Below are 24530 nucleotides of genomic sequence, written 5' to 3' on the forward strand. Positions count from 1 at the left end.
TTAATGGAGAGGATAAGGAGTCATTCCAATCCCGGGAGCAGAAAGACTTACCTTAGGGGGAAAAAGGGAGAGGTATACACTCGCGCACGCGCCCCCCCCCCCCCCCCCCCCCACACACACACATATCCATCCGCACATATACAGACACAAGCACACATATGTGTTTGTTAGTGTCTCTATCAACATACCAACACTTTCGTTTGATAAGTTACATCATCTTTATTTTTAGCTATATATATAAAAAATAGAGGGAAACATTCCACGTGGGAAAAATATATCTAAAAACAAAGATGATGTAACTTACCAATCGAAAGCGTTGGCATTTGATAGACACACAAACAAACACAAATACACACACAAAATTCAAGCTTTCGCAACCAATGGTTGCTTCATCAGGAAAGAGGGAAGGAGAGGGAAAGACGAAAGGATGTGGCTTTTAAGGGAGAGGGTAAGGAGTCATTCCAATGCTGGGAGCGGAAAGACTTACTTTAGGGGGAAAAAAGGACAGGTATATACTCGCGCGCGCGTGCACACACACACACACACACACACACACACACACACACACACACATATCCATCTGCACATATACAGACACTATATATATTAAAAAAATGTGCTTTACATATCTGTTATAGTTTCCGTGAAAATAAATTGTAGACTTTAGTTCAGCAATAACCATTGCAACTTGCGATATAGAGTTCATTACATGTATTCATGTGGGTATCTCAGTTTTCATGAATCAGTGATACCTCTCAACAACTATGTAATTTTTGCACCCAGCTTGCTTACCTGCCATTTGCAGTAAGAGTCCATTCGTAACTTCAACTCATTCATTGAGGTTACAGACATGTCCTTAAATGCCTTCTCTTATTTCCTTCTTATACTTCAAATATGTAGTTTAGAATTTGTTGTTGATTGTTAACATAAGCTAATTTTAAAAATATCACTGGTCATTCCTGTCATATTTTCCTTTTACACAGATGAGCGTCCATACGCATGTGAAATGTGTGGCAAGTGCTTTGCCCGGTCAGAAAACCTGAAAGTCCACCTGCGGCGACACAAGGGAATCCGCCCGTACGAATGCCCGGTCTGCAGTCTGACGTTTTCGTACAAGAAGGACATGACGAGGCATATGCCTATACATGATCGTGAGTATTTAAAGCCTTACAACCCATCGTAAGATTTGCAGCATAACCTGTTATTCCATTATAGATTCATTAATTTAATGCTATCTCAGTTGATGTCTGAGAAATTGTCACATTTTACTTGCCAGTAGTTTAAATAAGGGAACATTAACAGTTTGTACTGACTATGTAAGAAAATCCTCCTTCACAGTTTATTTTATTTCGTTCATTTTCTTAGTATGGAAAAAAAAGTGCTCCAAAACATCTCAGTTGTACAACATGTAATTTATTCAAGGTGTTTAGCATTTGATTACTAAGAGAAATCTTTGGTGGCTGTCCAGCACATTACAGTTAGTTATCTGTGTGAGAAAGACAATTCTTTTGGATTTGTTCCATAGTACTGGGATGCTTGTGAATTATTGATGGTCGTACAATATGCTAGTATCACTGGAAATTGGAGCCTTTTGAAGGCGAATGGTAAGTTAGTTGAAATGAATGGTAATACTGACTTTCATTTTCCTTTTGTGATTAATATGGTCAATTTAATGATGTTAATAATTTTTTTCCTGAGGGCATACTGGGAACATTGAATGAACAACAGGTTATGTTCCATTAGGAAAGTGGGTGCATTCAAAGACTGTTATGCGATTTATAAATCTACAGGTTCTACAAAAAAAGTACGACTGATTGCTGCGCTCTATAATTTACAAAACATTGAATGAAGTGATAAATTCTGTTGCGAATTTTACACATTCTTCGTGGTTCCTCATTTTGTCAGTTGTTTTATACATATTTTTCTTCCTTTAGTTCCATATTACATGTTTGCTGATTTATTTATTGATAAACACCATTTTTGTTGCTAAAATTGCTATAAAACCATTCTTAGTTTACATAGTTTTTCTCTATAAGTGGATACACTTTTTTGATGAGTTGTTCCTCTCTCTTTAGTACATTGCACAATTCTTCAGTTAAGACAATTTTGTCCTGCTTTCTACGTCCTCCTCCTCCTCCCCTCCTCCCCCCTCCCCACCCCTTCTCTCTCCTCTTCCCCCCCCCCCTCTTCCCTCCCCCCCCTCTCTCTCTCTCTCTCTCTCTCTCTCTCTCTCTCTCTCTCTCTCTCTCTCTCTCACTCCCATTCTCCATCTGCTCCTCCCACTCATCTGTCCAATTTCCTCTTCCCCCCTGTCTCTCCATCTCCTTCCCCTTTCCACCCTCTTGGTCCATCCCCTCCTCCCTCCTTCCGCCCTGTCTCTTGCCCTTCCCACACCTCACCAGATCTCCCTCTCTCTGTCCATCTCCTTCTCCTCTCTCTGTCCATGTCCTCCTCCCCCCGTCTCTCATCTCCTTCTCTCCCTCTCTCTTGTTCATTTTCTCTCCCCCCTCCCCACCCCCCTCTCTATCCATCCCATCCTGCCCCCCCCCCTCTCTCTCTCTCTCTCCCCATCAATCTCAACTTTCTACAGCCATGCCCATCAGCACGTGCAATTCAGGTCGATAAAGCAGGCCGCTACTGCTTCACTCAACACACCTATTGTGCAGGCCAACCTACTATATGTCAGAAGCTAAAAAACTGTTGTTTTCCGTATCTGTGGGAACTGGACGGTGCCTAACAGAGCACAGTGGTGCTATAAACTCATCTTTTGGTTGAGGACAGCTTTAGTTATATTCTAGCTGTGGAATGATTTTGCTGAAGCACAGTTACCGAGTGCATCTAAAAAAGCTTGGCCAGCAAACCAGTATTAAAATGACAGCGTCTCTGTGCACATGGAGGGAGATGTGGAGAGAGATCACATGTGTTAAACACTAAACCGAAGTAGATTTGTCATCTGCTGCAAATCGCAAACTAAAAAGAGCTGTAGTTTTTTAGAACCAGTGCATGCTACAATCCTCTTTTCATTTCCCTGTATTTTCTTTATGGACCAGTCTTCAATATTTATGTAGATGTGCAAAGGGGTGCAATTATTTGATGTCATGTATGAACTTCTACACTTTGTTGTGAAAGCTAGTGTGCTCTGGAAGAACTTGTACATTTTGGAGGCTTTGTCTGTGCCTTAGTTTGATTACTAGCATGATGCTCTTATCTTGCATGTGGAAGTGGATTATACATTTATTTGTCTGTAAACAGACAAAAGAGACATAGAACTTAATAATTTGCTTTAAATGGTGGCAACTATTATGAGTTTGTGCCTAAAGATACACTAAAGAAAGTGCTTAGAAACATGTCTGATGCTGCACCTGCAGTAATAAATGATCTGTTTGTAAGGTAGTTTCCCAGACAATCTAATAGTAACACAAGTAACTATAAATTACAAGAAATATGATGAGTTTAAAACTGAAAGCTATTGATCCATCTCAATCCTACATGCATTTTCTGAGGTACTTGAGAAAGTTATTAAACTAGACTAGTGGCAATCCTGAACTAACATGTGAGACTCAGAAGGGCTTTGTGAAAACAAGTCAACTTCAGTAGCCCTGGCACAGATAAAGGTGAAATAATAACTACCATAGAGAACAAGGAATACGTTAGTGAAGTGTTTGTCAATCTTGAAAAAGCATCACATTGCTACTTGACAAGCTGTGGAAACTGTGTACTAAAAGAACTGGCTTTGAGTTGATATTGTTTTATGTGAGCAGCAGAAAACAATGTGGGTTGCTTGAAACAAATTGAAAAAAATTGAACTGTGACCTGCACTAGTGTAGTACTAGACAAAAATCAGAATACCAAGTCAGTAGCAAGAGAATAGCATTGTATGAAAAAAATGTACTTCATGCGAGGCTGAAACTAGCCAATGCCTTTCCTAAAATCTGACAGCTTTTCCTACTACCAAATTAAATGACCAAATAAAACAATTTTAGCAGAAAATCTATATTATTCTCTAGATGAGTTATGTCTTCATGAAAAATGGAAGGAAATATCTTCCTTTGGTTCGTAATGTTAGGTCAGCAGTTCCCAAACTTCTTCGATTCACAGACCCCTTCCACAATGATCTCAGTTGGGTGAACCACCCACTTTTAAATATATGTACAGAACACGTGCATAAAATTCAGTTCGAAGTGCGCGCGCGCGCGCACACACACACACACATACACACACACACACACACACACACACACACACACACACACACACACACACTCTCTCTCTCTCTCTCTCTTATGACCACTGTCTCTGGCTGCTGAGGCTATTGTTGAAAATCAAACACCCGACAGCCATGTAACCATACCTTAGTCGGGTTGTGGTACTGCTGTTAATCTTGTTAGAACACAAAGAAGTTGGCAGACTGAATTTCCATTGTAGTGAAGTTATATGTATTCCTAACATTGTGAGTCTGGCCATAGCAGTCAGAGATTGTGGTAATGTGTGTGTGTGTGTTTTATCTATTTCCGACAAAGGCGTAGTTGGGTGAAACCTCACTTTCTGACAGCCTTTTTGTTGTGCCTATTTGTGTCTCAGCATCTCTGCTATATGGTGAGTAGCGACTATCCTTTTCATATGATTAAATTCCATCCTGGATTTTCCATTGTTTTATTGTGGTCATTATTATGACAATGCTGCAGAAGTTAAGAAAACAGTAATGAGCCCAAGCTCGGAACCTGCCCCATTATGGAAAAGAATTTTGCCAAACTCCTTGAAATATTTTGTGAACCCCCCCCCCCACCCCCCCCCCCCCCCCCCACCCCCACCCCCCCCGCCCACCCCCCCCGGGGGTTTGTGAACCACAGGTTGTGAAACAGTGTGTTAGGTGATTCACAAGGAATATAAGGATAACAAAAAATTATAATACTGTTTCTTACATGTTAACAAACATATAATGTATTGATATGTGAAACTTGTCATTAAACTAAACATTTTAGTTTATAAGTTGTAAACATCAACGTTCTTACCCGGCACATTCAGAACAACAATCTGTACAATGTGCAGAAAGTGTATTATTCTAGGGATTCTTTTTGTTATTCTGTGTTAAAAAAATATTATCATTGTTATTAATTCACCAATAAGGATATCCATCCCTCTGTCGGTGCTATCTATGTGTGGAATTTTTCTTCTCAGTATTTCACTTTGTTTTGTGGCTGTGCTATTGGAGTGAAGTAATCAGCTGATTGTCCTTTTAAGACTCAATTTATACATAATCTTCCTACTAGTTTGATATGAATAAAAAACAAAAGAACTATTTTTTGCAGATTGTTTCGGGCAGTAAAGAATGTGTTTGAAATCTTCTTATGTAATTTTTTTTTTACCATAATATATTTTTGGGTGCTGTCGAAAATAATTTATATTTGACATCTACTGGAATGAGCTCATCCATCCTTTGTTGCTGTATCATGTTATACATCCATTTTCTTTTTTCTCTCATCATTCATCAGTATCTTACTCCAACTTTAAAAGTCTAAAAGCTAGTTTATATGCCTGTTGACCACTCAAAAATATCGACTATGCTTTATTCTTTATGCAGGTTTGCTAATGGAATGAAGCAGTTGTCTTATTGTCATTTAAATCCAAATTTATGCACAATCTTCCAATGACTTGTCTAAGATCCAAAATATAAAATATATAACTGGATAGATAAAAAAACTACACTCATTGAGTAGTGTCAGAATAAAGCACATACAAAAGTTAAGGAAATGTGGAAGCTTTTTGAATCAGTGGCCGCTTCTTGTGGCAAAAGGGTTGAAGGGGAAAGAAGTGGGACGAAGGAAAGTGACTGGCGAGGTTTAGGTGGAAATGGGAAGAGTTCAGAAAATTCATGCAAAACTCCGGGTCAGGGGAGTCTTACCAAATGGGTTGAGAAGAAAACACAGTCTCCAACAATCAGTCCTTCCTTCTCATCCCATATGGTTAAGTCTTCCCTGACTCTGGCTTCAATGAGACTTTTTGGCGCATCTCCCCATTTCCTAAACCTTGTTAGTTGTTTTCCTTCATCCCTCTTTCTTCCCCTTCAACCTTTTTGCCACAAGAAGGAGCCACTGGCTCCGAAGTCTTCCACATTCCCTTAGCTTTTATATGTGGATTCTTCTTCTGTTACTTGAAGAATAGATTTATTTTATCTATCCAGTTATATTTTGAAAAACAGATATTTTTAATATTAAATATGTTGTCTTTGAATGGATTGCTTCAAACAATAGACAATAAATGTGAAATTTTCTTATCTTCTTTCTTTTACCATAATAAATTTTTTGGTGCCATTTAAAATCCTTTGTATTTCACACACATTACATGAGCTCATCACAGTTTGACTCATTTAAATGAATAAAAATGAGCTGACACATTGGTTGAGACACTGGAAATGCTTTCAGGAAGAGTAGCAGCCAAATCTCTGTGTAGCATGCCTTATTCAGATTCTCCAATTTCTCCTGAAACTGATACAAGATTATGGTTTGAGTAGGATACAGCCAGTTTCTTGCCTCCTCCTCATCCAATTGGAGCTTAAGATTTTTTCTTTTCTTGGGTGAGGTGGGACTAGAGTAGCTTTCAGTAGGAAAGAGTGTGACTCCTTTTCCCGACACCCATCGGTTCATACAAATGTCTCGACGGTCACTTTGAAAAGGTTTCTCTTCCCTATACTTGTCTGATCCAAACTACTTTGCCAGCATCAATCTTTCCATTCGTTTGCAGTTTTCTGTCTGAATGTATAACAAGCTAACTTTTCCATTTCTGCATAATTAAAACTGTGTATAGTTTCTTTTAAAAATGACTGTCATGTTTTTCTTGGACTTTCTTCCCTTGTGACATTACTTCTGGGACACTTACAAGGAACTGGTTGTGTCATATTATTTTCCTAATCCACTTGTCTTCTTCTCTCCTTTATTGTCCTCACATGACTTTTCTTTGCCAATTCTTCGCAGGACTCCCTTGTCGGCTGTTTTATCTCTCCACTTCAGCACGCGTCTCCAGCATCTTACCTCAAGTCCTTCAGGAGATGTCATTTCATTTTTGCTCATTATCCACATTTCCCAACCATAAAGTGCTATGCTCCAAATGCAGCTCATAACCATCTTTCTCCTCACTTCAGTATTTATGTTGCTTGAACAAGAATACTTCTTTTATTCATTAACATTACTTTTGATTCTCTACACTTTGTTTTATCTCTTCTATGCTTATTTGTCTTTAGCTATCGTACTTCCTAAATGTTTGCATCATCTAGTTTATTTTCTTTCTTCTAATGTTATTTCTTCTTGGAGTACACGAATATTTTCACTGTTTTTCTTCCATTGTGTCCTATCCTGTAGTACTATACCCATAACAGATTCTTCTGAGCTATCACAGCTATGTCATCTGCAAACCTAATTATCTGCATTCTTTCTCCATTTATTCTGTTAATTATATGATACTCTTTTTGCACTCATTTATTGTATGTTCCTGTAGTTTTTGAATAGGGATGTAGATAGATTGCATCCTTCTCTAACAGCCTAAAAGATTTCTAGCATCTTTTTACATGTTTCTTATCTTTACTAGTGGTGTTTGTCCTTTGTATATTTCTGTAATTACTCTCCTTTCTCTATAGTCAGATTTCACCAGTTTTAGAGCATCTGTAAATGTGTTACAATTGGAAATGTCAAATACTTTTCTGATGCATATGAAAACTATGTAAATTTTTCTGTTGACCCTAAGTGTGTCTGAATTTATATTGCAAAAGTATAGAATAGCTTCTCTTGTGTGTCTGCCTTCTCAGAAGCCAATTTGGTATTCAGCTAAATTGGGTTCTGTTTAGTTCTTAAGGTGTCTGCATATAACTCTCAATAATATTTCTGAAGATTGAGATAAAATGCTCAAAGCCCTTTGTTTTTCACACATGGCTGCTTCATTCTTTTTGTAATTATCACCTTGTTTCTTTTCTTAAAGGCTCCATGGATAACCTCATGCTCCACAATTGATGGCTTTATATTGATGTGGCATTAAACTCCAAACTTACTTCCATTCCTCAGCTTCTAACAATCTCACTCTTTGTTGAGATACTAAACCCTAATACTCTTTCCTTTCTCCTAAGATTAATCGAGTGGCTACTGTTACTGGATACCCATGTTGGTGTTTTTACTGTCAGTTCGGTATAATCTTTTAGGTTTATTAATTTGTGAATCTGGGTTACAGATATCGCAGTGAATACAGTTAAGAACTACGTCCAAACTGAATAAATTTATTGTCGGTGTGGCCAAAAATGTTGAAATGTGTTTAAAATCTTTGCAGCTTCAGTGCGTCCATTCGAGTGTGACAAGTGCTCCCAGACGTTCAAGCGGAAGGACAACTTGCTGCGACACATCAAGTTGTCCCACAGCGAGACCGAGAAGGACGAGGAGTCACAGACTGTGGCAGGGGAGAGGAGTGTGGAGACAGAGAAAGTCCCGCCTCGAGAAAACCCTGCTCCCGCACACAATGAAGGTAATCTGGAGGATAATGTCAGTTATAGCTCGGATAAAAAAAACTTTGTAGCTGACAAACTGCTGTGAGTAGCCACACTAGGCAAGGCTGTATGTGTACCTACAAGTTGGCGGTGGCTGCTTCTTCCACTTTACTTGCAACTTCAATTGCAAAGTTATTTTAATCAGAGCACGTGCACTGTCACAAGTTCAGAAATTAATTGAAGTACAATCGTTCCCTGTACATCTCAGAAAGACTGACTAAATTCGTTAATGATTGAGAATATTTACAGCACTCTATTGGAATGTTTCCTCAGTCTTTATTTCCCTATTCGGGGTGAGGGGAACAGGCCATCGAAATAGTCCAGTAGTCAATCTGTAATTTCCACATCTAGGTTTCATCTTTCTCTTACTTTTTTCTTGTGGTGACTGTACAGTACCAATGCTGCGAGGAACCTGTTATTCAGCACCCTCAAACTGTGACACAACTCCTTCCCTGTGGACTTCGATCTGCTGTGTCGAAGATGCTGAAAGAGACTTTTCTTGCTCCAGTGGTATGACACACTCAGAGAAGTTCAAGTCAATGTATTTCCTATAATGTAAACTCTGACTGCTGTTAATGAATCAACTACACGTGCATTACAGTCCACCCAGATGTTGCCATGCGTCCATCTCACATGAGACTCAGAACAGTAGTACGATAAAAACATAACACCAATGCAGTGCCGATTTCTTTGGCGTGAAGGAGGTCACGTGCACTCCTTCTGTCACAGCTCCACAGGCCAAATGACTCCACCCAGCAGATAGAAGCGTCAGTTCGTGACTCGCATCACCAATAGCACAGGATCGCTGCAGTTCCGATCTGCTCAAACTATCAAGAAACCTCGTGAAAGTGGGGTGCTTCCTACGTACTAACTACCTTAAGCCACGAATGTCTTTCGTCAGCTGACAGATATCGAGGAGGTAGAATGTCTCATTCGATCAATAATGTTACACCTCACTATCACTAATTGAACTTTAACGTTAATTTTCCACAAATATCTTTTATTTTATTTTATTTTATTTTATTTATTTATTTATTTTTTTTTTTTTACTGCCTTTGGAGAAGATGTGTCTTTATTTAGTTTAATATGACACAGTAGTTGCTTCCTTTGAAATTATCATAATGGAATGTAGTCGAATTAAGTCGGGTGATGCTGAGGGAATTAGATTAGGAAATAAGACACTTAAATTAGTAAAGGAGTTTTGCTATTTGGGGAGCAAAATAACTGATGATGGTCGAAGTAGAGAGAATATAAAATCTAGACTGGCAATGGGAAGGAAAGCATTTCTGAAGAAGAGAAATTTGTTAACATCAAGTATGGATTTAAGTGTCAGGAAGTCGTTTCTGAAAGTATTCGTATGGAGTGTAGCCATGTATGGAAGTGAAACATGGATGATAAATAGTTTGGACAAGAAGAGAATAGAAGCTTTCGAAATGTGGTGCTACAGAAGAATGCTGAAGATTAGATGGGTAGATCACATAACTAATGAGGAAGTATTGAATAGGATTGGGGAGAAGAGAAGTTTGTGGCACAACTTGACCAGAAGAAGGGATCGGTTGGTAGGACATGTTGTGAGGCATCAAGGGATCACCAAATTAGTATTGGAGGGCAGCGTGGAGGGTAAAAATCGTAGAGGGAGACCAAGAGATGAATACACTAAGCAGTTTCAGAAGGATGTATGTTGCAGTAGGTACTGGGAGATGAAGAAGCTTGCACAGGATAGAGTAGCATGGAGAGCTGCATCAAACCAGTCTCAGGACTGAAGACCACAACAACAACAACAACATGACACTATCTGAGGAGAATGTTATGTGTATTCCTGTGGGTGTTTCACGAATTTTAATGTATTGGGGTAGTTCTCGACTATTATATAAAGTTTTATACTCTGCTTGAATATCTATTATTTACTTTCACGGCCCATTCAGACTTTGAATCCTTCTTTGCTGTTAAAGACATGTCCTTATATTTCTTCTCTTATTTTCTTACTTCAAATATTCAGTTTGGAATTTGGTGCTGATTGTTAACAGAATCTAATTTGAAAAATATCACTAGTATAAATGCTCCTGGTATATTCTCTTTTTACACAGATGAGCATCCATATGCATGCAAAATGTGCGGCAAGTGCTTCGACAGCTCAGAAAACCTGAAAGTCCACCTGCAGCTACACAGCGGAAGCCACCCCTATGAATGCCCAGTCTGCAGTTTGACTTTTTCGTACAAGGAGGACATGACGAAGCATATGCCAGTACACGATTGTGAGTATTTAAAGCCTTACAACCAATTATGAGGTTTGCAGCATAACTTGTTATTCCATTATAAGTTCACTAGTGTAATGTTACCTCAGTTGCTTCCTGGGAAATTGTCATATTTTACTTGCCAGTAGTTTAAATAAGGAAACATTATGAGTACATATTAACTAGATGAGAAAGAACCACTTCACAATTTATTTTCTCATTTTTTCCTTTTTCTGAATATGAAGAAAATGTGTTATAAAACATCTTAATTGTGTGGCATCAAACTTACTCAAAGTATACTCTTACAAACTGTATTTAGTATTTTGCATTTGGGTACAAAGAGTAGTTGTCCAACATGCTACATATAGTTGGTTGTCTGTGTGAGAGAAACAGTTCTTTTAGATTCACTCTACAATATTATTAGTATTCTTACAGTATGCTAATCATACCAGAAATTGCATCGTTTTAAAGCTCAGTGGTAAGTTAGCTGAAGTGAGCGGTATTCGTGGAATGAATACTGACTCGGCTTTTCCTTTTCTGCTTAATATTTCTAAATTAATGATGTTAATAAGCTTTTTTCTGAGGGCATACTGGGGACATTGAAAAGTTTAAAAACTTTGTTGGAAAGTTTACACTTTCATCTTCGTTCTTCATTGTGTCAGTGGTTTTATATATTTTCTTCTTCCTTACATATCATGTACAAATACATGTTAAATACACTGAGGTTACAAAACTCATGGGATAGTGATACGCACATACACAGATGTTGGTAGTATCATGTACACAAGGTGTGAAAGGGCAGTGCATAGGCAGAACTGTCATTTGTACTCACATGATTCTTGTGAAAAGGTTTCTGGTGCGTATTACGGCCACACAGTGGGAATTAATGTATTTTGAACATGGGATGGTAGTTGGAGCTAGATACACGGGACATCCCATTCCCAAAATCGTTATGGAATTCAAAATTCCAAATTTCAGGGGTGTGCTGAGAATACCAGATTTCAGGCATTCCTCTAACATGGGTAAGGCAGTGCCCAACAGCCTTCAGTTAATGAACAAGAGCAGCAGCATTTGCATAGAGTTGTCAGTGCTAACAGACAATCAATACTGTGTGAAATAACCTCAGAATCAACGTGGGAAGTACGACAGATGTATGCATTAGGACAGCGCAGTAAAATCTGGTGTTAATGGGCTATGGCAACAGACAACTGACGCGAGTGCGTTTGCTAACAGCATGACATCTCTTGCAGTGCCTCTGCTGGGCTCGTGACCATATCGACTGACTCTAGTCGGCTGGAAAACTGTGGTCTGGTCACATGAGTCTCAATTTCAGTTGGTGAGAACTTGAGTATGGTGCAGACGCCACAAAGCCATGGACGCAGATTGTCAATAATGCGTTGTGCAAGCTGGTGGTGGCTCCATAATGACTGGAAATGGTTATGTTTGGCTACTTGAAGACCATTTGCAGCCATTCATGCACTTCGTGTGCACAAGCAACAATGGAATTTTTGTGGATGACAGTGTACCACATCACTGGATCACAATTGTTCACAATTGATTTGAAGAATGATGTGGCCATCCAGATTGCCTGACACGAACCCCATAGAAAATTTATGGGACATAGTTGAGTGGTGAGTTCATGCATAAAATCCTCTACTGGCAACACATTCACAATTATAGTGGCAAAATAATGTCAGACACAATGTATCCTGTGGCTTCATTCATCTCGGTGTATGCTAAATATGTGTCAAATATATTTAACATGTGCACACATGGCAAAGCAATGGGCACAAAGCTCATTCTAAACCCTTCCGTTGATTTCAAGCAAATTTGGTACACATATTAGTTACAATCTGGAAAGAAATCCTGTGAGGGTAAGACCCAACAGCATTGTAATCGAATGAGCATAAATATGTGGAGAGAGAGAGAGAAGGGGGTGGGGAGGAGAAGGATGAGGAAGAAAACAGACGGCAAGGCATAAGGAGGAGGGGGCACAGATAGGCGAAAGAAGAGGTGGACAAGTAGAGGCAAAGGGGAAATGGACAGACAGTGGATAGAGGAGGAGATGGACAGAGAGAGGATAAAGGATGAGATGGGCAGAGATAGGGGAAAGGAGCAGATGAACTAATAGAATATTGGAACAAATCCATACCCAGGGACTAGAGACAAGTCAAATGTGGACTCCTTTTTTATATGATATTAAAAACAAAAAAACAAGAAAGTTCATTGATTTGGCCAGCCCTGCCACGTACGCACCGTTTCTGGCAGCTTTCACTTTACGTTATTAGGAGCAATGATTATTTCTCTCCATTTTGTATAAGAGGTCACTGTTCATGGTAGGAACCGGTTCTGGTGAGATTTAGCAAATGGCATTTGGATCCGAAGATGGGGTCTAGATGGACCATTGACATACCCTGTTAAGCTACCTGTACAATCCAGATGCAGACCCGACAAGGATATTATCAGTTAATATGCCAGGAAACATTATGTAGCTCTGCAGAGTTATTGTTGCTTATTGGTCAATTTTTATACGAAATCTCAGTTCGTGAACCTTAATGACATGGAGATCAGCGTCAAGTAAAGTAGCTTTGATTTTGGCAGAGAACCGGGGAAACCGTTGTTCACAGAAGTTAAGGTGTTGCCACGATGTGAAGTAGTTCTTCCTGATGCTGATGCCAGCTCTTAAAGATGTCACTGATAAATCCAGTGCTGTTTTTCTAAAAAAAGGTTTGAGGGTACTCCGACATAGGATATAATGCAGCGAAAATTACTTATAACTGAAGCATGGGGTACCACCTGTCTGCTTTTAGCCATGAAGTCATCAACATGTCGAACTACAAAAAAAAAATGGTATCGGACTCTTCAGTTGACTTGACAGAAAGAAACCAGTTCTTCTTTTCTGGAACCACCTGAAGATGACACAGATATTTTAGCTCAAGGCTCTGCGATGTTCACGCCTTGTTTATTTCTTTCTATGTCTAAACGTTCTACTTCTTTGCAAATTCTGCAGCCAAGTTTCTTATTTGAAATGATCAACCAGTCATTTTTCTCACAAAATGCAATTTCTTGTTCCAAAGTCCAACATTCTGTACGATCATTTAATTTTCGATCATGCACATGTTCGTTCACTGCATTTTCACACGTAAGTTCAGTGCTCAGGTTTACAGTTCCACTTTCGTCATCCACTGATGTTGAACTTCCTGGCTTTTCACTCGCACATGAACTATTGACAGTTTTTGGTTTTTTAGATGCAGGAGAACAAGTAAAATAGTTTAGCAGAAAACTAACAATCTCTCACCTCCAACTTAACTTACAAGTTGCAATGAAAGACAGGACACACTGTAAAACTTCGCACAACCGACAAGAACAGAAAAGCAAACGCGAACGAATAAAGAACAAGAAAACAAAGATGGTAATGAATCGTGAAGGATCATGGTAGCGGGACCATAGAGACATCTATTGGTAGCTCAGCGTTTGAGCGTACGCATATCCATTCAGCACTACCATCTCCCACTACTAGCGGGCGAGGGCACTATGTGCTTGCCAAACTGGCTGCCAGCAATTCAGTTGTCAAGAACGGTTGCTGCGGCTTAGAAATGCTTGAAACAGTCAATGACATCGTTTTTCCCACCAAAAACTCACTGGTATCATTCGTATTGCAATTACCAACACTAAAAATGAAGTAAAAAATTTACGTTCCTGAAATAAATCATTGGCACTTTTCCAAATTTTCAACATTGTAAAAAAATTACTTTGTCGATGAAAAAGTTTAGGGGTACTCATCCCCCAGCGTTCCCCCAGAAAAACAGCACTGGAAAAATCTATACTGTGCCTGGGAGCCCTGGATTCTGGATGTTGAGAAATGCCTGACAAACACGTGGTCCTGTAATGATAGATATCGAATGTGCGACTTTGACAACTGAACGACTCCGGTGGTGCAAGTTACAGATACTGTTTACAGCATTCATTAGAGCGATGACAAAAGGTGGGAAGTTTATTAAGTCACAATTAATTACAAATAAAAATAGTTACTTTTCTCATCAGCCATGTCTCCGTCATGCACTATTCCTGGTGTTGTGTAAGCCGCCAATAGCAATTCTTTTTACCCATAACCCAGATACACCCTTGCTGCGTCAGTCAGAAATATCGGGAGACCATCAGGTGGGGAAACTTTTCCATGCAACTTCAAGATGTGGAAATTTAGGTATTAAAAGAAGTAGAGCTCATCCTTAATTCTTATAGACCTCTCTCTTTTTGTCAGTGGTTTCACAGATTTCCACAACTGTTTGACGTTCTTTGTGGACAGATTGATTGTCCGATGATACAAATTCAACACAGTGATTCACAAATCCTTATTTCTTTAAGATGTACAATTTATAACTGTCTGTTATCACTTTTGTGCCTGGCTATATAAAGAGCCTTTTCAGATAGATACAGTTTCCGTTTCTCTTTCAATGATGCCAAATGCACAAATATTTTCAACTATGTTTTACGATAGTTGTCCTCTCTGGTATTTCCTAGTAAGTATATGCAGTTCATCTATTTTGACAACCTCGTTCATGATTGTGACTTAACAAACTTCTCGCCAGAAATTACAGTAGTTGCACACAATTTTTTTTCAGAAGCTGTTGCTTGTAGCGTATAGTCTCTTATTCTACAAGATAGTAAAATGGTACTCTTCTCGATGGATAACGTGAAACTGTCAAACCGTGTGCTGTTTCTGATAGATGATCTCCTGTGACAATGGGTGCAGTACAATTGCAAAGGAAAATCAGTGCATGCATCTTTCTTGTGAAGATTCATGGAGTTGAGACCATGACATTCTACAATTCTTGCTATCCCCAAGTAGAAGCAATCCGAAGTCCGAACAAAATTTCACACAACTTTCCTCACTACATAACTGAGGAATAACATTTCAGTGTGTGAGACTACCCCACTCTCGAAACTGCAGTGCTGTCAGGCATGCTATTCATAACTGAACATGATAGACTATGTTCTGCTGACAACATGCTAAATATTTACTGTAATTCGCACCACTAATCACGTGGTTGCCATAACAGGCCCCCAGTTTGTTTGCAGGTTTTGCCCTCAAAATAAAAGTAGTTTTGTGGGCGAGGATGAAGTTGGCAAGGTTGAGGATAAATGAGGTTTTATGGAGACCAATTCAGCATTGGAAGGATTCTATTGCTTAGAGATCATGTGTGCATGATATATCCTTTTAGAGTGAGATTGTGTCGGTAGTGACTAAGAAGGTTCCACATGGGAAAGAGTCAGAATGGATTAAAGATGTTCTTGATAGTGGATGGTGCCTCTTATGGACAACTGGAGGCTCTGCACTATAGGATTGCGGTGCTTGTATACCAATGTGTTTGGTAAGGGCTTTGAGGTGTGCTGGGACAGTTGGGATGATTGTTTTAGTATATTTCAGGAAGAAGGTAAAAAGCAGGGATGTGTCAGTTAGGAGTAGTATGAAGTTCTATGGAAGTGCTGTGAATCAATATGGGAAGCACAGAAATATTAGGATTTTCTGTGGCTCACAGTGGGTGGAAGGAATGGGTCAAAAGAAATAGTTTTGTATGTCAAGGTTGGACACAGCTGTTGAGCTGCTTTGCCACATTCTCCTTAAGATCAAATACCACATTAGTGGAGCCTTTGTCAGTACTGAGGATGATAATATAGTTGTCTACCTCCAGGTCATGGAGAGTTCAGGACTCGACTCGAGTAAGGTTTGAAGTTTCAGTGATATTTTTCAGATAGAATTCGGAGATGATGCTGGAGCTGAGGAATTTCTGAAATACTTGGAGTGAATGGTTTTTGGGAAGAAAAAGAGGAGGATCTCTTTGCAATTTGGATTGGAACTGTTCTACACAGGAGAGCTCCAAGTTCTTAAGCATTTATATAGAAGGCAAGCTCAATGTCAAATATTCAGTGATGAGGACAAAGATGTAGAGCACAAATGGAAAAAAAATCAAAACCATCATTGAATATGCCTTAGAGTAGTATGTTCTGAGCAAGGTCTGAAGGGATGGGAAAGAACCATCATGGTTTAATACTTGTGTCACAAAACTGTTCAGTTAACAAAGAGAACTTCATATCAGATTCAAGAGAAATCAAAACCTAACTGACAAAGGTATGATGAATGAAGCAAAAATGAGCATAAGGAGAGTAAAGAGAGATGCGTTCAGTGACTTTGAAAGTAAAAATCTCTCAACCAATCTGAGTAAAAACCTTAAGACATTTTGTCTTTTGTAAAATCAGTAAGCATTTCAATCATCATACGAATGTCAAAATGGCAGACATTGAGATAACTGATTGCAGAAGAGAAAAGCAACTACAGTTGCTTAGTAGTCAAAAGGCATCAGGACCAGATGAGATAACTACAAGATTCTACAAAGAATATGCAAAAGAACTTGCTTCCCTTGTAACAGCAGTTTATCTTAGTTTGCTGGAACAATGAAGGGTACCTACTGACTGGTAGAAGGTGCAGGTCATTCCTGTATATAAGGAAGGCTGTGGGACAGAAGCGCACAATTATAGACCTATATTGTTGATATCACACTGTTTTTAGAATTATGGAACATGTTTTATGCTCAAGAATTACATCGTCTATTGAAGAACAAAAATCTTCTTTATTAAGATTAACATGGATTCCACAAAGAGAAATCTTGTGAAACTCAGGTTGCTGTGTTCCTCCATGAGATCCAAAACACTGGAATACAGTGCTGACCTGTGTTCCTTGACTACAGGAAGGTTTTAACACTGTCCTGGACAGCTGTTTAGTGAAAAAAATATGAGCTTATCAAATAATGGACCTGATTTATGACTGGATTGAAGACTCCCTTGCAGGTAGAACTCAATCTTAATCGCTCTTAATGGAAAAAGTCGACAGGTGGAAAGGTAATTTCCACAGTAACCCAAGGAAGTGCAATAGAAATGTTATTGTTTACAATGTATGTAAATGATTTAGTAGAAAGTGTTGGATGCTTTTCTAGACTGTTTGCAAATGGTTTGTTTGTCTGTACGAAAGTAGCTACGCCAGAAGACAGATATCAATTTGCAGAATGACCTGTAGAGTATTGATTGATGGTGCAGGCTCTGGCAGTTGAATCTGAGTGTAAATAAATGTAACATGTTGTGCATGCACATGACAAGAAAGCCACTACAGTAAAACTATGGTATTGATGAGAAGCTGCCAGAAGTAGCTACTGTAAATTTTCTAGCTGTACCTATCCATAGTAACTTAAGTGAAATGACCACTTAAAACAAATACACAACTGGCCATTAAAATTGCTACACCACGAAGATGACATGCTACAGACGCGAAATTTAACCAACAGGAAGAAGATGCTGTGATATGCAAATGATTACCTTTTCAGAGCATTCACACAAGGTTGGCGCCGGTGGCGACACCTACAACGTGCTGACATGAGGAAAGTTTCCAACCGATTTGTCATACACAAACAGCAGTTGACCAACGTTGACTGGTGAAACGTTGTTGTGATGCCTCATGTAAGGAGGAGAAATGTGTACCATCACGTTTCCGACTTTGATAAAGGTCGGATTGTAGCCTATCGCGATTGCGGTTTATCATATTGCAACATTGCTGTTCGCGTTGGTCGAGATCCAATGATTGTTAGCAGAATATGGAATCGGTGGGTTCAGGAGGGTAATACGGAACGCCGTGCTGGATCCCAACGGCCTTGTATCACTGGCAGTCGAGATGACAGGCATCTTATCCGCATGGCTGTAATGGATCGTGCAGTCACGTCTCGATCCCTGAGTCAACAGATGAGGACGTTTGCTAGACAACAACCATCTGCACAAACAGTTTGACGAGATTTGCAGCAGCATGGACTATCAGCTCGGAGACCGTGGCTGTGGTTACCCTTGACGCTGCATCACAGACAGGAGCGCCTGCGATGGTGTACTCAACGACGAATCTGGGTGCACAAATGGCAAAACGTCATTTTTTCGGATGAATCCAGATTCTGTTTACAGCATCATGATGGTCGCATCCGTGTTTGGCGACATCGCGGTAAACACACATTGGAAGCATGTATTCGTCATCGCCATACTGGCGTATCACCTGGCGTGATGGTATGGGGTGCCATTGGTTACACGTCTCGGTCACCTCTTGTTCGCACTGACGGCACTTTGAACAGTGGATGTTACATTTCAGATGTGTTACGACCCATGGCTCTACCCTGCATTCGATCCCTGCGAAACCCTACATTTCAGCAGGATATTGCACGACCGCATGTTGCAGGTCCTGTACGGGCCTTTCTGGATACAGAAAATGTTCGACTGCTGTCCTGGCCAGCACATTCTCCAGATCTCTCACCAATTGAAAACGTCTGGTCAATGGTGGCCGAGCAACTGGCTCGTCACAATACGCCAGTCACTACTCTTGATGAACCGTGGTATCGTGTTGAAGCTGCATGGGCAGCTGTACCTGTACACGCCACCCAAGCCCTGTTTGACTCAATACCCAGGTGTATCAAGGCCATTATTACGGCCAGAGGTGGTTGTTCTGGGTACTTATTTCCCAGGATCTATGCACCCAAATTGCGTGAAAATGTAATCACATGTCAGTTCTGATATAATATATTTGTCGAATGAATACCCATTTGTCATCTGCATTTCTTCGTGGTGTAGTGATTTTAATGGCCAGTAGTGTAGAAGGAAATGCAGATGCTAGACTGAGCTTTGTAGGAAGAATTTTAAGGAAATGTGACTCAATCATAAAGAAATGTAACTCATCCATTAAGGAAGTGGCATATAAGGCACTTGTTCAACTGGTTCTTGAGCATTGTTCGTCAACATAGGACCCTTACCTGGTAGGCCTGATAGGAGAGAAAGAGAGAGAGAGAGAGAGAGAGAGAGAGAGAGAAGATTCAATGAAGAGCGGCACTTTCTATTGCGTGATCATTTAGTTGGCACGAGAGCATCACAGAGATGCTCAACAAATTCTAGTGGCAGACTTTACAGGAAAGGCATTGAGCATCAAGGAATGGATTACTATTGAAATTTCTAGAGAGCACTCTCCGGGAAGAGTCCAACAACATATTGCTTCCTCCCACATACGTCTTATGTAATGATGGTAACAAGAAAATTTGAGAAATTAGAGCTAATACAGATGCTTACCGACAATCGTTCTTCCCATGCCATCTGTGAGTGGAACAGGGAAGGATGGAATAGTTAGTGGTACCAAAAGTACCCTCCACCACACACCATTAAGTGGCTTGCAGAGTATAGTGTAGATGTAGATGTAGAACGTGGAACATGACAGCCAGAAAGGTCGTGTGTTAAAATTTAATTTTCTTTCTATTTTTAAAAAAATAATTTTTTAATGCCTAGATTGCTTTTATATAACACAATTAAAATATCATGACTAACTGTTTTCAGCTGTAAGTAATAACTATTGTCAGATCTGTAAACAAGCAATATACAGAAAATTACCTTAGAAAAACCATTTTACAACCTAATAAGAAAGGTAAAATCATTTGAAGAAAGCACAAAGTACAGATGCAATTAACAACTATGGTAGAAAATGGCAGTATATAACATCATATGTAAAAGAAAACATCATATATACGAGGGTTGTACCAAAAGTAAGGTTCCCAATGAGCTACAGCCTCGGGGGAAGGTGCTAGGCTAAATCTGACAACAGTTCTGTGCGCAGTGGTTCATACACTCTCGAGCCCGCCCGTCTACGATTCGCTACGTCACTCAGTGGCTTGGCAGGCGTCAGAGATGCAAGGGTTGATCGCCGCTCCCACCAAGTACAAGGTTCGAGCAGTACTCTGGTTTCTCCACACAAGGAAGTTACCGCCTGTGGAGATTCATTGGCAACTGACTGAGGTTTATGGTGAAGAGTGCATATGCTTTCAGCACGTGCGCAAGTGGTGTAGGGCTTTTGCTGAGGGTTGCACAGAAGTTGACGATGAAGAATGGAGTGGAAGACCACTGGTTTCAGATGCGACTGTCCATTAGATCAACAGTGAGATGCTCAAAGACAGGACGATCACTGTCCGTGAACTTGTTGAACGCATTCCTGAAGCTTCCCATGGCACAGTTGGAAGAACTTTAACAGAAAAGTTGGACTATCGCAAGGTATGTGTTTGCTGGGTCCGCGAGCAGAAGTCACACACTTCCTCAACGGGTTGGCAAGAGACTTCTTTGACTTAGGAATACAAAAACTGGAGCACTGCCTTCAAAAGCGTGTTGAAAAAAATGGAGGCTGTTGAAAAATAGAAAAAAGTGTAAGCTTTTCAACGACGTGTAAATTAATGACATTAAACCACGTTTTCTTTTTGTAAAACATATGGGAACCTTACTTTTGGTACAGCCCTCATAGAAAGTGAACATGCATCACTGTTGACTTTACAGTGTCACACTGACAAAAAAAATTTTAATGCTTTTAGTATAAACTACCGTGCATGTATTAAATGCAGGTTAAACATGAACTGGCTGTAACAGTAATAATCATCATGCAATTACGTGCATCTGCATAGAAAGCAATACAACTAAGAAATTTGGTGCTAACAGCTACAACAAAACTGAGCCAGGATTCTACACATATAGGAATATGCATAAACGCACAAATAGGCGCATCTTAGTAATTTTTTAGTGACTGAAGGAGGATTCATTAGAAGAATAAAAACTCTATCATTCTTACTAAAAATGTAAACACATGCAGTATAAATTTCATATATGACTGTAATTTGAAATTGAACATACAAGACTCAAGTGTTAATGGAAAAGTCCAGCTAGTCATGGATGTCTAGTGTGAACTGTAATTACTGTATGGCCACAAAACTTGGTAGATACAGTAATGTATTAATGCGAAACCAATTTATGCTAAAGCAAGTGATTCCACCTACGTATTTTGTGTTTTCTTCAAACAATTTTATCTCAAATATTATGTTGTAAAGAGCTTAGGTCATTTCTGTGTTTTGGTTGTTTACAGCGCCGAATATGTTGTTACTTACAATCAAAACCAGCTAGTCATCGTATTTTAATTGTCTTACATAAATATGATCTAGGCGTTAAAAAATTTTTGTAAAACAATCTTTTAAATTTTAAAAAAATTACGTAGAGATTGTGTTCTCCATTCCCAATAATATCGGGCATTACTAAAATGTTTATAGTCTGTCAGTTACCTTCTGTTGCAGTTTCTCTGCACAAAGGAGATTTCCCAGCATTAGACTTGCTTATGCACAGCACACTAGTCTGCGAGACAGGAAGGTTGGCTGGCCTATGTGCTGGATTAATGACCAAGGGCATATACAGTGACCATCCTAGGTGCGGTTTTTAGGCAGTTTTCAAAGCTGGTTTAGGCAAATGCTGTCCACTTTGGACAGTACAAATGCAAATTATGTTCCAGTATAATTAAAACTGTAGTTCATTCTGAATCACAATTATTAAACCCAAATCCCATAAGAGTGTTCTGTGTAGCAATAATAAATTGTGAGTTCCTTGACAGACAAAGATGTCGCCTGCAGGAGCTTCACTTAAAACTCGTCAATATTCAACGTAAAACAGAAATCACTGATGTTCTTACTCAAATTTACATGCAACTTTCAATAGTTTCACCACCTAAAAATTTTTAATCCACATGATAGCAATTGTGTACTTATTGCACGATTATTATTGCATACTTAGGGAAAAAGCATTACCGTTACGGGCGTATGTAAGAAATCACTCACAGGTTAGAAACTGGAAATGAAATTAGAAGACGAACATCACCCGGAAATGCTATCACACTTACCAGCTACTTATACTGAAAATAATTGTTTGAAGAGAAAGAGAAAACATTCTTTAAGAAGTGCATTGTGTTTTGCAAGAAGGGAGAGAGCACAAATATGGAAAGTTCAGATCTTTAGATTTCAGATTGAAGATTATTCCTGTGAAGCCTAACAGACAAGCACAGTGAGGTGACAAAAATCATGGGATACTGTGTCAGACCACCACCTTCCTCAAATAGTGCACGTCATACACTCAACAAGTATTTGGAAGCCCCTGCAGAAATATCGAGCCATGCTGCCTCCATAGCTCTCCGTAATTGCGAAGGTATTGCCAGTTCGGGATTTTGTGCATGAACTGACCTCTTGATTATATTCCATAAATGTTAGATGGAATTCATGATGGGTGATCTTGGTGGCCAAATCATTTGCTCAAACTGTCCAGAATGTTCTTCAAACCAATTGTGGTCAGGTGACATCACGTTGTCGTTTCTAAAAATTCCATTGCTGTTTGGGAACAAGTGCACGAATGGCTCCAGATGGTCACCAAACAGCGGAACATAACCAAGACCCAGTACATTCTGTTGTGACTTGGCAAGACAGCCAAGCCACTATGAGGTGAAGCCGAAAGGCACGCGTTAAAGCTCACGCAGGCTGGCGTGAGGTCTGGAAATGACAAGGTCTTTATAGTAGCAAAAATAGTACGTAGCTTTTGGAATACTTAACTTTAATCCATAATTGGTGAACATCTGTCTGACGGTACAAGCATCACTAGATAAATAGCAAATGATAATGGCGCCTTGCTAGGTCGTAACAAATGACGTAGCTGAAGGCTATGCTAACTATCGTCTCGGCAAATGAGAGCGTAATTTGTCAGTGAAACATCGCTAGCAAAGTCGTCTGTACATCTGGAGCGAGTGCTAGGAAGTCTCTCTAGACCTGCCGTGTGGCGGCGCTCGGTCTGCAATCACTGATAGTGGCGACATGCGGGTCCGACATATACTAGCGGACCGAGGCCGATTTAAAGGCTACCACCTAGCAAGTGTGGTGTCTGGTGGTGACACCACACATTGCATGTAAACAGAGCCCACACCATTATGGAACCGTCATCAGCTTGCACGTGCCTTGTTGACAACTTGCATCCATGGCTCTGTGGGGTCTGCATCGTACTCATAACTTACCATCAGCTGAAATCAGGGCTCGTGTGACCAGACCACAGTTTTCCAGTCATCTAGGATCCATTCGATTTGGTTACGAGCCCAGAGAAGTGCTGCAGGCAATGTCGTGTTGTTAGCAAAGGTATTCATGTCGGTTGTCTGCTGCAGTAGCCCGTTAATGCCAAATTTCACCACACTTTCCTAATGGATACATTTGTTGTTTGTCCCACATTGAGTTATGTTGTTATTTCATGCAGTGTAACTTATCTCTTAGCATCGACAACCCTATGCAAATGCCATTGTGCTCATTGGTCATTAAGCGAAGGCCATCAGCCACTGTGTAATCTGTGGTGAGGGGTAACACCTGAAATTTGGTATTCTCAGCACATTCTGGGTGCTGTGAATCCCAAAGTAATGAATTTCGAAAACGGAATGTCTCGTGCATCTCGCTCCAGCTACCATTGCGTGTTCAGAGTATGTTAACCCCCACCAAGCGGCCATAATCACATTGGAAGCTTTTTCACATGAATCACTTTACTACAAATTAAACCTCCACCACTGAACTGCCCTTTTATCCCATGTGCATGTGATACTACCGCCATCTGTATATGTGCATGTTGCTATCCCATGCCTTTTGTCACCTCAGTATACAATTGGGGATACTGAAAAGAGTTGATAAATGTATTATTTCGTGTTCTAACTAGCTAAAAGGAGGTTCCATAAACTTGGTGTCAAGTGATTTCTGTCCAATATAGGTACATAAAATCTTTTCCTTTATTTATATACTGTGACATTATTCTTTAGCTAAAAAGCACTGTATATCTTTTGTAGAAACTAATTCAGAATTTTTACTGACATTTTTAGAACATTA

At 39.7% G+C, this 24530-nt stretch overlaps 1 protein-coding gene across 1 annotated transcript in view; it reads left to right on the plus strand.

The window, feature by feature from the left end:
• Window positions 1–24530, plus strand: part of LOC126427974 (protein bowel-like) — a 71985-nt gene that overhangs the window by 19134 nt on the left and 28321 nt on the right. The window contains exons 3-5 of the mRNA XM_050089860.1: window positions 984–1151; window positions 8311–8502; window positions 10612–10779. Of these exons, the coding sequence (XP_049945817.1) occupies window positions 984–1151; window positions 8311–8502; window positions 10612–10779 (528 nt within the window). The remainder of the gene's footprint in view (window positions 1–983; window positions 1152–8310; window positions 8503–10611; window positions 10780–24530) is intronic.

The sequence above is a fragment of the Schistocerca serialis genome, chromosome 12 (genome assembly GCF_023864345.2).
Source record: "Schistocerca serialis cubense isolate TAMUIC-IGC-003099 chromosome 12, iqSchSeri2.2, whole genome shotgun sequence".
NCBI lineage: Eukaryota > Metazoa > Arthropoda > Insecta > Orthoptera > Acrididae > Schistocerca > Schistocerca serialis.